Source organism: Rhodnius prolixus, unplaced genomic scaffold (genome assembly GCF_049639745.1).
Source record: "Rhodnius prolixus isolate KJV_2025 unplaced genomic scaffold, Rpr scaffold_10, whole genome shotgun sequence".
Lineage (NCBI taxonomy): Eukaryota > Metazoa > Arthropoda > Insecta > Hemiptera > Reduviidae > Rhodnius > Rhodnius prolixus.
Window position 1 is genome coordinate 25,098,809 of NW_027411615.1, and position 15,150 is coordinate 25,113,958.

Consider the following 15,150-nt stretch of genomic DNA (forward strand, 5'->3'; position numbering starts at 1 on the left):
GACTCAGGATGTCAGAAGATACTTTTTGAATGAAGAAATCATCCAACATGCACTAGGAAAATACTTGGAGCATCTTTTCTCTCCACTCATTCTTATCTAGAACTCCTATTGCTGTACTAGTGAACAGCTCTTTTCTGACTTTTCAGTGAATGAAGTAGTTCTGGTTAATCATAAAAAAGTCAATTGAAGTATAAAAATAACCGAGTTATTCAAGAAATAGAATGTTCTACTGGAGAAATACTTCCTAATCAGATAAACAATATTTCAGATTAAAACGTGGTAAAATGTCCTGGTATTATGAGGGGTATGGTTAGCTGAAAAGTCAAGAGAAGACCGCCCTTGACAGAGGGAGGGAGAGGGAGATAAGCTGCAATTGTCCCAAACTTTAGGGATAGGGAAAGTACCTTCCTCTCTAAACGTTCATTCTTCAGTCTCTTAAATTTTGAAACAAACTTTAAACCTTGGTTGACAGGCTTTTATGCAATATTTATACTACATTAGAAAACATTACATGAAATTACCTTTAAAAAGGTTATGAAAGCTTTCGGTGACGGCCTTTACATCGTTATTAATAAGTTGTTTTCCTTGTTCCGAAGAAGAGGCGGCTGCCACAGTACCAGTGGTTTGTACTTGTTCAACTAACAATTCTCCTTGAGCTTGTTTATTAAGCAATGCTTGCAACGGAGCTACACAATCTTCTATAGCTAATTTATCACTCAAGGATTGTTGCTTCAAAACAGGCAAACGTTCTCTGGCTCTATTTAACCAACCGGTTAATTCATCTTGAGCCTCTTTATACTTTCGGTGTTCTCTGTATTGATGTTCACGTTCATTTAGTAGTACCTAAAATAATTATTTATTGAATTTAAAAAATATATTACCACCTAATTGGCACTTAGCTCTTTTTGAGCCGCGGAAAAAACCTAATGAAACAATTTACGGCAAATCATTAAAACTACTACTTCACTTTAAATCAAATTTACCTTTATTTTATCTGCAATATCATCGAATCGTTGAAGAATCTGCTGTGCTTGAGTAGCTGCATGATTCTGTTGTCCAGTAGCTAACATTTCTGCTGATTTTGCTTTTAGGCCATCAACTTCAATTTTTTCACAGCGTACTTTTTCTTCCAGTGACTTAAATATAAAATCAAAGGTATATTTTAAACAATATGGTTCCTGTTTGGAAGCTTTAACATTACTTTTATTCTATTATACTCTACTGTTTGACCTATTAATGTTTACGTCAAAGATTTATTATGTGAAACAAAATGTTCTCAAAATAAAAACTTTATGAACTTTGTGCTGAGAAAGTAAATATTTCTGATCTTCAAAAAAAAAAGGGGAAAACAGAGAAAACCAGGTCTTTTTGAATCTTTTTCGCTTTTGTCTGGATAAAGAAGTATTTAAAGACACTTAATCCAATGAATCGATTCCTAAAAGTTAGACTTTTTAATCCTGGGTTACCCAGTATATTTATTTTGCTCATTTAAAAAAGCTAAACAGATGTTTTAATATTTGCTCAATAATAGCATGCTAGAATGACTCGTGGAGCTCTCAGATTCTAGTCCTGAGAATGCTATCCCTTACATGATCTCTTAGGGGCCTTTTCTTTCACAACACTGTGTACGGCAGAGATGTTTGAAAAGAGAGATTCCTTCCCTAAGACCAACACTATAATGAAAAGTTATCGGGCGACAATGATCACAAACTGAGACAAAAACAAATTACACAAAGATTTCTTTTAGAACTAAAATTGACTGCCTGGAAGTACAGGGTAAGCAAAATATACCTGCTGAAAAAAATTCAGGGGAATCTTGGGAATTTAGGGAAATGGAAGAAAGTGGACTGTACATTTTTTCATGGTTCTGGATGCCCCTGCTTAAACAATTTAAGTGTCCCTATTCAGACACATTTTCCTAAGTATTATATTTTATTAAATTAGTTTTAGATAATATTAACCTTTATTTTATCAAGTTGAGTTCTTTTTTCAGTGAATGTAGTTTGAAAATGAAGTACTTCATTATAAGAACTAGTTAACTGTTCCACAACTTTATTTAATTGTTGTATTTGCTCTAAGAAACCAGCCCATTTTTGTATACACTCATCCAGCATTGACTGTAATAAGAAAAAACAAATTTTAAATTAGCATTTCTGATTAATGGCAATGAATATGTATTGAGTGGAAGATAAATGAAAATTACTTTTGTATCTATAATTCTTGCAACTAAATTACTCCATTCCTGTTGGAGAGCTTCTAGTGTGTTGTTAATATGTTCATGACCTCTAGGAGCTGTATTTGCAAGTACGCATTGTCCCATTTCTATACAACTTTGCACTCGGACAAAACCTTCATCTTTACATAACAGCAAGTCCTTTGGGAAAAAGAAAAAAAAACAACGAAAATAAGTAAGAGAAAAAGAATAATAACATCTATAATCTACTTTTTTTTTAAAAGCAGTCTTCTTCTCGAAATTTTTTGTTTACTTCTTCGGAATACATACCTGAATTGTCTCCAATTTTGATTCCAAATCTTTTTGTGAAGATACACTGAGATCTGAGCAATGTTGAAGTCTAGATTTAATACCTTCAAGCCATAAACTAGCTTCTTCAACACCACTATCAAAATCTACATGACGACTAACATATTGCTGCCATCGACTTGTCAAATCCTACAAAATTACCTAAATAAATAAATTAAAACTAAACAAAATAAATGTTTTTTGTATATTTTTATCTATTTACCTTAACTTTTCCAGAGAGCTGTTGATATTTATGTTGTAATTCAGTTATATGAGTGTTTCTTGTTGTCGGTTTATGAAGTTGTTGAGCTTTTTCGGTTACAGTGTCAATTTCTAGTTCTTTTGCTCTTATTTCTCCTTGTAAAGTCTAAAATCAATAATTTACTTGAATTAGAATCTACTTCTGTAAAAGTGAAGGTCATTTCTCTACTTGTTTTATCACTATTTAATTTCTCTTTTTTAAAACGGAAAAACGTACTTTACAGAACTTCGTGGGACATAGAACATACATTAATTGAAATGATAAATTAATTGAATCAATAAATATGATAAATTTATTTTAAGACTAATAAAATCTCTCATTTGAAAATTAAATACTTATTGCCAGTAAGATCAAATTTACTTGATGCAACATTTGTTGCAGTTGTAAATACACAAATAAAGTGAAAAAAAAGAGTACTTATTGATATTCACACTCTACCTTCAAAATTTCCAACTGAGCTTTTTTCTCTTCAGCTGTCGCTTTCAGATCTATAGCGTGTAATTTCGTATCTGTTTCACGTAACCATGCTAAGCATTCATCTTTCAGTGTCTCATATTCAGACCATTGTTGTAAACGACTTTCTAATGAATTGATAGTAGATCTATAAATGCAAAGAATAATACATGCCACGTTTAGAAAATAAAAGCAGGCATTAATAAAAATAGAATGCAACAAAGTTAATTATAGTTACTGGATGGAGGAGAGTAAACTATGCCAATCTTGTTGAGATAAATCAACTTGTGCTCTAATATTTGCTTGCCCACTAGCTATAGTACCAGGAAGGACTTTCTCAGCTAAAGCTCTTATACCTTGTACTCTTGGTTCTTCTTCTGGCAGACCTAATTGAAGATTCTGCAAAATATTAAAGCTCGATTTATTAATTATCTACTTTCTTTTACCCTCCTCATAAGAGGATGAATTACAACATGATAAACTCCTCAAAGAGATGCTCATACTAAGATAAGAAAGAAGTATTACAATCTTATACAAAGTATAGTACAGTTTATAAAACTGTAATCACCTTAAGGCGGTCGAGATTAGTATGTAATGATACTCTCTCTAGATCTGTATCACCCCACAGAAGAACTGTATTGTGTGTGGCTTCAACCCACTCCTGAACTTCCATAACTGCCTTACAGTATTCTTGGTGACTATTTACTATACCCTCATACTGCTCTACGAAATTCTGAAACCAGAGATTGCAAAATGCGTTCAATTCATTATCCAGACAATCCAGGCAACTTTTCTTTTTTTCCACTAAATGTGTGCAAAATTTTCAGAAAAATCCTAACAGACAAAAGTGTAAAAGTATAAAGATATAGTTTAAATTGTTGTTACCTGCGCTTTTGATAGAATATTTGCATGTTTCTTGGTAACATCTTCTAGTATTTGTTGTACGTTTTCACTTTTTTCTGGCAGTGATTCTATACTTTCTCTTAATTTTACAACATCCTGTTGGTGAGAGATAGCATCTTGCAATACAGCCCTAAAATATACAGCGCAATTCGTGAAATATTCTTATTTGATTTGTAGCGAAGTAATAGAGGTAGCTTTTATCAAATTAATGACATTCATAGGAAAAGTTACGAGACTCCTAGGAGGGAGTAAACAGGAAAGGACGAATCATCTATGACAGGATTGGTGTCTTGTAGCTCTATTTCCAAAAGGTATTTGGTGAAAGTTCAAAAGTTCAAAATTCAAAAGTGAGTTAACGTGCATTAACAGAGGATTCTGGTCAATGTTATTTAATGGCAGTAATAAAATACTATAAGGATTTAATGACAATAAATAACTTTACTTAACCATATTTCTTTCGTTTACCTATATGTCTGTAATTGACTTCTTTTTTCATCAAGTGTAGCTTTAAGTTCTGGTTCGTTAGGAAGTTGTCCTTCAATATGTTTGAGCCATTTCTGCAGCTTTTCACACATTTCTTCAAAACCAGTCCAGCTGAGAATTAGGAAAAGAATTTTATGTTAAAAAACAATAAATTCGTGAAAATGAAAAATATCGACTTGAACCTTCAAGATTGGAATACCTTGATATTTTAGATTGTAACTGTCTGTCTAAATCTGTGATCGAATCAAATAAGGAATCCAGAGATTGCTGCAGCTGTTCAACTTGACCTCTTATTTCATCCTTTCCATCTACAGCGGTGGTTGTATAAACTTTTTCTGCTATATCCACAGTGGCATTTATCAATCCGGTTCCATAAGGCTTTTGTGCAACCAATGATTTCAGCTGTTCATGTAAGCCTGATAACTGATCTTGCCTTGTCCGTGACATTTCTTTAGACAAAAAGACTGTTTTCTTTTTAGTTTCTGCTATCCAGTCAGAGGCATCTTTATATTTCATATTATAAGAATCATGATCAGAAACAGCTTGTTCACATTTCTTCAAAATATCCTGAAAAAGTGGGCATGTAAGCGTAAAGAAATCATAAAGTCCTTAAAAAAATAAATTAAAGTAAATTGGTCATACTTTGCATGTAGATTGAATAGCTTGGAAACGAGATGTGATTTGTTGAATATTAACGGAAATTTTAGATTCTCCACATAAGTCCCCAACATCAATTGATGAAGTGCTTAATTTATCCAAGTCCTCTTCAGATTTCGAACTCAACAGTAAAGCCTATAAAAAATATGATGAAACATTTTGAAGCAATTCTTTTCCATACGCGGTATAACAAATATAAAAATTCTTTTACTCTCCTAGTAGAAGTTAAAATTCCAATTAGCAAAGATTTTTACAAATAGAATTTTTACGAGTGTACGCCACTTCACGAAGAAAAGTTTCAAATAAATATAAAGTCACAATAAAATAGTGAACATTTTTATTTAAAAACTACATTTATGAAAATTAGGTAAAATTTAAAATTGTTCAGGCAATTGTAAAGAACAAAACTGAAAACTAATTCATTAACTTCCAGCTACAAAATTAGCATCGTATCCTTAATCCACAGGGAATTTACAATTAAGAAAGTTTGCGGCAACTACGAGTATTTCTTGCATTCTAACAAACCTGTAGGAAATATCTCTAAAAATTCAAAGTAATTTATTTATTTTGTTAATATTTGCAATCTATAAAGGCAAACATTAGTGAATGTTTGAATAAGATTTTGAATTCTTTGAAAATCTTCGAATAAGATTTTGCGAACTGAATTAAATCCCTGCCAACTTCGAAATAAAAACTTGCAGAGATGATTTATTCTCAATGAAACTGTGTTTTAGTTTAGCGCAGCCAATCCCAATTTACCACCGTAGTGGATATAATAAACTTTTTCCGCAAGAAACTCATCAAGAAATTTGAATATAAGATTAAATAACATACTCGTATTAAATTTCGAAAGTTGTACTAGAATGCTAATATTTCATAGGAAAGCGGCAACAAGGAAAAGAAATAAAGTGCCTTCAAATAAAATTTAAGAATAAAAATAGATGTACCTGCTCTAAATGATCAGCAAGAGTTACTACTTCAGTCAATTCTCGAGAACGAGAATCAACAACTTTATGCAGTTCCTAAAATAAAGAAAGAATAAATGCTATTTAAGTCTAAGTAAAATGAATGAAACAGTGTTAGCTTGAGGGATTTATTTAAGTTAATAAGAAAATATGTATTAATGATACAATTATATTAGCACTAAACTTGTAACACACATATATATATATATATATTTTAAAAACTTGGGGACATTAATCAATAATAATGCAAACATATTTTTATTCTATTACCTGATATCGAGCTAACTGGACCTGTTTTTCTGGAAGAGAGGAAACAGGTGCATAATTTTTAAGTGTTAACTCAGTCTCATCCATCCAAAAGAGTAATCTATCAAGGGATTCTTGGTATTCAGACCACTGGCTCATACGGCTTTCAAATTCTTGAATAGCATCACTAACTCCGAGCACAAGTTTCTCAAAATCCGACCTTAAAAGAAAAATGATCCTTTTTAATAAAAGCAAGCGTGAAAAAAACTTGAAACTTAAAGACAGCATGATTAAAAAAGGTTTCCAATTAGTCGAGCCTTAAATTATGAGAAGGAAATGTTTTTCGGCAAAGGCCTTGTTGATTTTAATTTATTTTCCCACAATTTTCCGGAAACGGAACCCTTCATCAAGAAGACTTTTACAAATATGGTATGGTGAGGAGCACCACCGGTTCTCCGAAACGTTTCGGAGAACAAGATCATGTAACGAAAAAAAAAACATGCTTTGCACATAGCCGAAAAAGCAGTTGCTTACCTCAAATTGGTAATATCACGTTCCATAGCTTCTTTTGCTCTTGGAGGAATTTTCGCCTTATTTTTCGCAATGTGCTCCTCTAATCCATTGAGTTGAATACCACCTTCATTAAGATTATCATTTAATTCAAGAACCTTAGCAAGGCGAGCTTGTAATATTGCTTTGTTTCCGCTGTAGTCTATTGAACAAAGAAAATTAATAAATTCTACAAAGCTACTGATAATTACTGATGGTTCTATTTTTATAAGGATTTACCAGTAAATGAGATAAGGCGATCTCTAGCCTGTTTTTGGAAATCTTGGTGACTTTTTTGCAGATCATTAAATATTTGTACGACGTCTAAGTATTCTTCAAGTTCTGTAATTATTTTTAAGAAATGATCCACTAGCGCTTCATATCGTGGTATCATAGAAGTTACAGTAGAAGGCATAGGTTTTTCTGACATTCGTGATATAGCTTCAGCTTTTTCAATTACATTTTCTATTATACGTTTGTGAGATAGAACTTCTTGTAGAAAAGCCTGGAAAATAATTAATTTAATTTTAGGTTGTTCACCAAAATATGATCTTTTTAGCCACACTATTTAGTAGATAAGATAACAAGTGAGCAAGTCGAGTCTCACACAATTTTTTTTTTTTTTTTTCTGCAAGTAGGAAATCCCAGAATTACTAAATTTGATATATCATTCGATCTCTCATGTAATTCTTTTAACAATAAGCTTTTAAAATCATTGATCTACTAAAATTACCCTTTCACTGATCATATCACAGCTTCAAAGTGATAAAGATAATATTAGGGTGTAAATTCGAAGTTTAAAAATCATATGAACTTCCTACAAAATTTTGTAATTTATTTTTTACTTTAATTTAACATTATACAGCTTCCGGTCTTAGCTTTTTCAAAGAAAGCAGATATTTTTTCCAATTGACAAAGTCGCCTAACCCATCATTTGGAATAAAACCTTAAACATTCTAGAATAAATTTTCAAAAAAAAAAAGATTTTTACAATCAAGGATGTAAAAAATATTAATAATTATTGCACACCTTTTGTTTTAATAAACGAGATCGAATATCATGTGTTGAGGTTAATGAAGACAAAGGATCTTGTTTTAAAGTTTTTTCCATTTGATCAAGCCAAGCAAGTGTCTGTGCTAAAGCTTCTTGGTAACTGTTCCACTGCATAGAATGTGCATCTACTAGTTTCTGTTGATTTTTAATTCCTTCTTCCAAAGTATCCCATCTAATTTTAAAATTAAAATTCTTAATTAATAATTATTATTACTCTAATAAAAATATATAGATATGGCAATAGAAAAATCCGTCTGCCAGGGTTTTTTCTACTGTAAGTATGCGGATCATAAATACTTGTTATAATAAACCATATGTTACTCACCTAGTTCTAATATCTCTAATCTGTTGCCTTATAATTTCTCTTCCAGGAGCTGCAGTATCTGGGTACAGATTGTCCGCAGCGGTACATAGAGTCGCCAATTTGGGCTGCGCTTGTTCTAATTCCGCGGCTAATGATTGCAAAATTGAAGATTTTGTTCCAAATCCAGTTTTATCTTTTTCTAATTGTGCAAGCTTTTCTTCAAGTGGCTCCAGCCAGGCTCCAGTTTCTTGATAGCGTGCATTATATGCTTTGTGATCATCAACAACACCTTGCCAACGATTGATCACTTCTTTACTCAGAACATGAATTAACTGATATCTAAAATCAAGGTAATGTACAACTATGCGCAGTGCTGCCTTGAATGATAGTTGCAATAAGAAAAATAAAATGAATATCTCAACATAGAATAGTTTACCTGTTGCTAATCTGAGAAATAAGTGGTTTTATTCTATCTACACCACTAGAATGTAATAAAGTATGTGAATCATCAACAAATTTATCTATTTGTACTTCACGATCAGTTATTTCATTCCTTTTCTCTTTGTAAGTATTTAAATGTGCTTCTTTATCTTCTAAAGTAGCTTTCATTTGCTGATCCCTGAATGCTGATTCTGTTGTTCTAAACCATTTGGTGTGAGAATCTAATTCCTTTTCAAAATCGAACCATTGTTGCAATGTATATTCCAATTTCTTTTGGATAGTGCCTGTTTTCATTAACAATATATTTGATCTTTCATTAACAATATATTTGATCTTTCATTAACAATATATTTGATCTTTCATTAACAATATATTTGATCTTTCATTAACAATATATTTGATCTTTCATTAACAATATATTTGATCTTTCATTAACAGTAAAAAAACTTTTTGTCAAAATACAAAATTTATAAAAAAAATATATAAATTTGCTAAAGAGCGAATAAAGTATAGTTAATTTAAAGCATATGAACAATATCATCAGCAAATATACTTTCTTAGCTAAAATAATTTTAGTGAACAACTTACTGCACATTTCTATTAATTTGTCATGATTATTCGTCAATTTTAATTTTTCCTTGTCAATGAGAGCATTTCCTTTATTAGTTGTAGCTTTTCGCACAATATCCGCAAGAATCGCTAATTCCTTATGTTTACCTTTACCATCAATTATTGCCTTTTGAAATTCCTGTAAATTTTGATTAAATTAATAAAGAAACAACAGGGACAATCAATTTTTCAACATAGCTTATTCTGTGAGGGTTTCAGACTGCTGTAGAATTTATAGTTACTAACTGTTTTTAACAACAGATATTCCCATTATTTTCTTTATTTCTTTAAACCGAATTATTTCAAATCCGTAGCAATTAGAGGAAGCAAAATGATCTGTCTTTCCTATTCTCTAAAAACATCACACTTCAAGGGGGTCAATAAGAAAAATATCCGTTTGGAATTTGAATATTTGGTTGTGCTCCTTCTGATTCTGCTCCCCAAGTCCTTGTAGGTTCCAGGTTAGTCTGTGGGTCAATATACAGTCTAAGTACCGTACTACTCTGCTGGTGGAGTAGTATCACCGTCAAGTTGAACTGGTAGAAAAGTTGTATAAGGGTTGTCCTAAACTGAAATCCGAAACCTTTTCTAAAAGCACTATTGGAACCTAGGTCACTAGGCAAATGCTTATTGCTTGCAAGACAACTCGTGGTCAACCCAACAAAATGTATTCTTCATAACAGCTAAAGCGAGGCTCTTACAAATTATGTCAAGAGTGAAAATGATAAAACATGTCTTTAAGTTCGTCTTTGTTAAATTTATAAACTGTTATGTATGAAAATTAAAAAAATAATGTTGGTTCCAAATTTCCTCACTTTAAGTTTTTCCAAACGAATAGAAACTTCAGCTTTTTCTCCAGTACAGTCATCAAATACAGTTATACTTTCTTTAAGAGTTGACAACCAATCACGCATGTCGTTACACATATTGTTAAGTTTATTATGATTTTCAACATTATTTTCTAGGGAAGCAAGTAAATCCTGAAAAACAATAAAAGAAAATTATTGTTGTATTAAGTACAAAAACAAATTGATTAAAATAAAATAAAAGCACGTTGTTATTTGATAAACTACCTGGGATTTAGTTACAATATTTTCAAATAAATCTTTAATAGATTGCAGGTAAACATTCAAAGATGTATCTTTTGTTTGGTCTACAAGTTGTTGCGCTTTATCACAAACAGAGCTAACTAAACTTTGATTTCCCAAAATTTCTTGATGCATAATTTTATGATTCTGAAAATAAAAGGAAAAATATTTTGCAAAATCAGAGAAAGTATAATTACGTTGTTTTTGTAGAAGCTTCGCAATTCTTTTTGTTGGCGAATAGCCTGAATAATATACTTATTCAGATATATTTTTATAGATAGCGAACTATTTACTACATTATTCAGATATTTCATAATAACGCAGCGAACTGCAAATAAATACTACGAAACATTCCGCGAAACACTGATCAGTTTTTGCATTTCTGCGTCTTAGCTAAATTAATTTTCTCACTAAATTTTCAAAAAGATAGCTTTTAAAAAATTAATATCAGAAATAAATATCCAACTTAATTTTTGAGTACATTTAAATTAATTATTAATATCATTCCAAGAAAAAAAAGTAAATTTCTAAAGAGACAAATAGGCATTTGTTTACTTTAAAGCGGCTAAAAAAAGCAACTTACCTGCAACTGTGCCTTCTTTTCCTGCAAAGTTCCTTTCAAATCAGTATGCGCTTGCATTGCTTTTTCTACATCTTTCAACCACTTGGTAAGCTGTTCCTGAGCTATAGTAAATTCGGCGAATTGCAGAAGACATTGATCTAAACGTTGCGTACATTCTTGCAGCTCATCATTTAAATTATCCCAAATGTTTCTCAAATCCCTTAAAAATAAATAAATAATTAAATTATTCAAAATTAGGCACTTAACATCGCATTTTTGAACACAAAATAAAATCTCCCGAACAATTCTGAACCTCACTTTAATTGTTGCCTTATGAATTCTCGGCCGTCAGGTGACGTGTGGCCGTACAATTTTTCTCCTTTATCCAGTATATTTTCATAAGTGTTAGATTCTTTAGACTTGGCGTCACTAATATCTCTTATTCTCTTTTGTTTTTCCTAAAAATTAATAACATTAACTAGCAATAAGTACTGTTAGACTTTAAAGTATTTTTTGACAAATAATATTAATTAAACAATTTACCTGCAAGGCATTCAAATCTCCAACAACTTCAGTATGCATTTTCAATTCCTCTTTATAGGCTTGCAGATTCGAAAAGAAGTCAGCGTATAACTCATCAAAGTTTTTATGTTCTTTAACGTACTGTTCATACCTTGATAACATTTCCTGAAAATGAAGAGAATGCCTTTTACTAAATACATTTTTCTGGTGTCCGTTCCATCGTACATTATTATATAGAGCCTTTCTAGTATGAATGGTCAAACTGCAACAATTTCAAAAATACTTATAATTGGTTTACTTACTTTTGAATGATTTTTCAATGCTGAAAAATGTGATGATAACTTAGAAGCATTATCAGCTAATTCTGGTTCAGCATCAACTGAAGCAGAAACAAGAGTAGCAATTTCATCAGATTTTGAATGTATTTCATCATCTAATGCCTGCAGTTTTTCTAAGTGCATCTGTTTAGCAACATGTGTACTCTTTAAGCTTTGATCTTTAACTTGATTTTCTTTATTTTTCAACCAACTTTCCATCTCTTCAATTTCTGAACCTAATTTCAACCATTTATTGCATAGCTGTTGCAATTTTGTAACATTATTCGTACAGCGAGCTAAAAAGCGTTTCCAATGTTCTTTATGTTCATCCAATTCAGCAATAATAGCAGCATGTCCTGATACGTCAGTTCCTTTAATTACAACATCCAAATATTCTTCACAATTTTTGATCATTTTATCTCCGTCATCTTTATGTGATAACAGATTTTCCATTATAGTCAATTTTCCTTCATTACCATCTTTATCGGATACAGCCTCCTCATTAATTAGTGTTCTTAAAAAGTCACGAGATTTTTCAAGAGCATTGAGAAACAATTCATGTTCTTCTACGTAATTTTCAAAAATATTAACACGTTTTGTAGCTTGTTCTGAAAGATTTTGATATTTATCTACAACTTCATCTAGTTTGTGGGTTGATTCCGGGTCTGAAAATGCTTCTAATTTTTCTTGGAGTTGTTTGAACATCGCTTGATGTGAAAGTATATCTTGTGCAAGGCCTCGATAACGATGTAATGCCAGTTTTTTCTCCTGTAAATTTGGTTCTAATTCACAGCCTTGTTCGAATTTCTTCTCCATATCTAATATCCATTGAACCAATTGACTGAAACAATCGTCAAAGGAGTTACGCCTTAAAATTGCCCCGTCTATTGTTTTGGAAATTGAGTTAGCCTTATCAATGAGTGATTCAGACGAATCTCTCAGCGCTCTCAATTTCTGGCGGATCATTTCTCGATTTTCAGGGACAACTTCAGCAAATAATGCTTCACCAGATTCAGCTGCTTTGTTTATCAATGCATGACCACGTTCTTTCGAGTCATTAAATAATTTCAACTCTTCTAATAAAGGTTTGTAAACTTGTGGGACACCTCTAGCTTTTAAAGATTGTTCACATTTACTTAGAATATTAACTGAATCTGTTATCCATTGTTCTGCAGAATTAAAGTCATTATTGAATTTTTCCTCATTTTCTTTTACTAAATTCAGTCTTTCATGATATGATTCAACCATTTTCTCAATAGCTTGATATTTATTAAGTAAAGAAGAGATATTATGTTTAGTACGTGATTCTCCATCAAATTTTCCAATCTGGTCACATAGCCCTTGCAGTTCATCCACGTTGGCTGGTATATCTTGCAATTGATTCTTCAATACTTCTAAGTCATTTAAATTATTATTTAATGTTGATAGATCTAGGTAAGTGGAAATTTGTGATCTAAGCTTACCTTCAAGTTCTTTAAGTTTAGCGGCAATATTATCATATTTATTGTCAAATTTATGCCACAAACCCAATAAATTATTTAATTCCGCTTTAAATGTTTCATATTTTGTAGTAACTTCTTCTAAATCATTAAAGATAACATTTTGATCATTTAGTAATTTTTCTTCATCTGATTCACATCCAACCGCGATAAGCGTATCTAGTGATTGTTTTAAACCTTGTTTACTATTATTACACTCTTTTATTCCGTTTTCTATTTCAGCTAAATTGGATAATTTTGCTTCTAAACTGTTCTTATCATTATCACTTTCTGGCAGGCACCATGTGATTTTTTCATTGTAATTCATAACCGTCCTCTGCAATGAAGCCAATTTCTCTAAATAACATTTTAAAAGGAATGTTAATAAATTATGTTCAATTTTGTTAGCCTGAGCTAAAACATCATTGTATCTTTTCTTCAACACAGAAATCTCTTTTGCAGAAGATGAATAAGGTGCTGATCCTGATGATGTAGGAAATTTTTGTTTTAATGCTTCAAAATCTTTTTCAATTTCAGATAAATCATATTCTTTAAGTTTTTTAGCTAAACTTCTACAAAGTTTCAGTCTTTCTAGGATAACAGCATTTTCACCAGTCAGATTGTCACATTTAACTATTTTCTCTCTTATTTTACCAATAGTGTCACTGGAAACTTTAATTTTTTCTTTAATTCTTTTTTCAACATCCCCAAAAGAGCTTAACAAATTTTTAACTTTATCAGCCATGTCCTGGACTTCATCAAATTCATCGTTGATCAATGTGATCAAAGATGATAAATTTGGTAGCACTTCACTTTGATTCATAACAGCCAATTGTTGAGCTTTTTCATTAACACTGTCCTGAAGTTTCTGATAAACTGGTAATTCATTTTGATATGACGTCAAATGAAGTTTTACAGTTTCCGGGTCATCCATATTATCAATATCTTGTTTAAAATCTTTGTTTTTATCTCCTAGCCATTGTAATAAAGTATTTTTAACTTCTTCAATTTGCCTCCATATAACTATTTGAGATTCACTTTTTTGGCTCAGTCTCAAACAATTGTTGTAAACGCGTTGCCATTCATTTTGAGTATCTTTGTAGCTATCTTTAATATCGTCAGAAGCAAACTGTGGAAATGCTCCAGCATGTCTAGAAATGACTTGTATTTTATTATCCATATTATCGATAGACCCTCTCGCTTCCTTTAATGACTCAAATGCTTTTTTACATTTATCATGTAAATCCAACGTTGAAGTTATGTCATGAGGGACAATATCTGTAGTGGACAGTTGTTCAGCTTCTTTAATCAGTGAATTGGCTACTTCATTCAATTCGATAAAACCTCTCCAGGCATGTTTCATTTCATTAAGTGCCGTCCCATGTTCCTTTACAGCATCATTAACTTTTTCCCAATTCAATTCAATTGAAGATAATATATTCTGAATGGCTACTGTATTTCTTTTGTCTTCAGACATTAGTATTTCTCCTTCTTTAAGCAAAATTTCTCTACTTTTGTCCAATTTTTTATGATCCTCTGATATTGCATCTAAATTATCAATTAAAGACTCAACTTGCCCTGCGCTTACAAATGACTGAACCAAATCTTGTATGTTACACTGTGATGATAATATATCGTTTGACAAGCTTTCTTGAAGTAGTTGAAATTTATTCCAACGTTCTCCCAATTCGGCTCTTTGAGCTTTCTTTCCTTCCAGCTGATTCCTAAAAAGTAATA

The 15,150-nt window shown here is 31.4% G+C and overlaps 1 protein-coding gene across 7 annotated transcripts in view; it reads right to left on the reverse strand.

Annotated features, from left to right (window-relative positions):
* The window catches only part of Msp300 (Muscle-specific protein 300 kDa), a 242,910-nt gene that overhangs the window by 100,426 nt on the left and 127,334 nt on the right, over positions 1-15,150 (reverse strand). For all 7 annotated transcript variants that reach the window (XM_074133140.1, XM_074133145.1, XM_074133146.1 and 4 more), the window contains 27 exons: positions 11,921-15,137; positions 11,640-11,783; positions 11,415-11,554; positions 11,118-11,316; positions 10,520-10,681; positions 10,262-10,426; positions 9,426-9,585; positions 8,833-9,121; positions 8,418-8,735; positions 8,069-8,264; positions 7,280-7,544; positions 7,025-7,202; positions 6,515-6,710; positions 6,227-6,301; positions 5,265-5,414; positions 4,822-5,189; positions 4,605-4,733; positions 4,122-4,269; positions 3,805-3,969; positions 3,475-3,635; positions 3,222-3,384; positions 2,745-2,888; positions 2,504-2,671; positions 2,204-2,374; positions 1,962-2,117; positions 984-1,136; positions 522-843 (listed from right to left, as the gene is read on the reverse strand). In XM_074133140.1, coding sequence (XP_073989241.1) covers positions 522-843; positions 984-1,136; positions 1,962-2,117; positions 2,204-2,374; positions 2,504-2,671; positions 2,745-2,888; positions 3,222-3,384; positions 3,475-3,635; positions 3,805-3,969; positions 4,122-4,269; positions 4,605-4,733; positions 4,822-5,189; positions 5,265-5,414; positions 6,227-6,301; positions 6,515-6,710; positions 7,025-7,202; positions 7,280-7,544; positions 8,069-8,264; positions 8,418-8,735; positions 8,833-9,121; positions 9,426-9,585; positions 10,262-10,426; positions 10,520-10,681; positions 11,118-11,316; positions 11,415-11,554; positions 11,640-11,783; positions 11,921-15,137 — 8,102 coding nt within the window. The remainder of the gene's footprint in view (positions 1-521; positions 844-983; positions 1,137-1,961; positions 2,118-2,203; positions 2,375-2,503; positions 2,672-2,744; positions 2,889-3,221; positions 3,385-3,474; positions 3,636-3,804; positions 3,970-4,121; positions 4,270-4,604; positions 4,734-4,821; positions 5,190-5,264; positions 5,415-6,226; positions 6,302-6,514; positions 6,711-7,024; positions 7,203-7,279; positions 7,545-8,068; positions 8,265-8,417; positions 8,736-8,832; positions 9,122-9,425; positions 9,586-10,261; positions 10,427-10,519; positions 10,682-11,117; positions 11,317-11,414; positions 11,555-11,639; positions 11,784-11,920; positions 15,138-15,150) is intronic.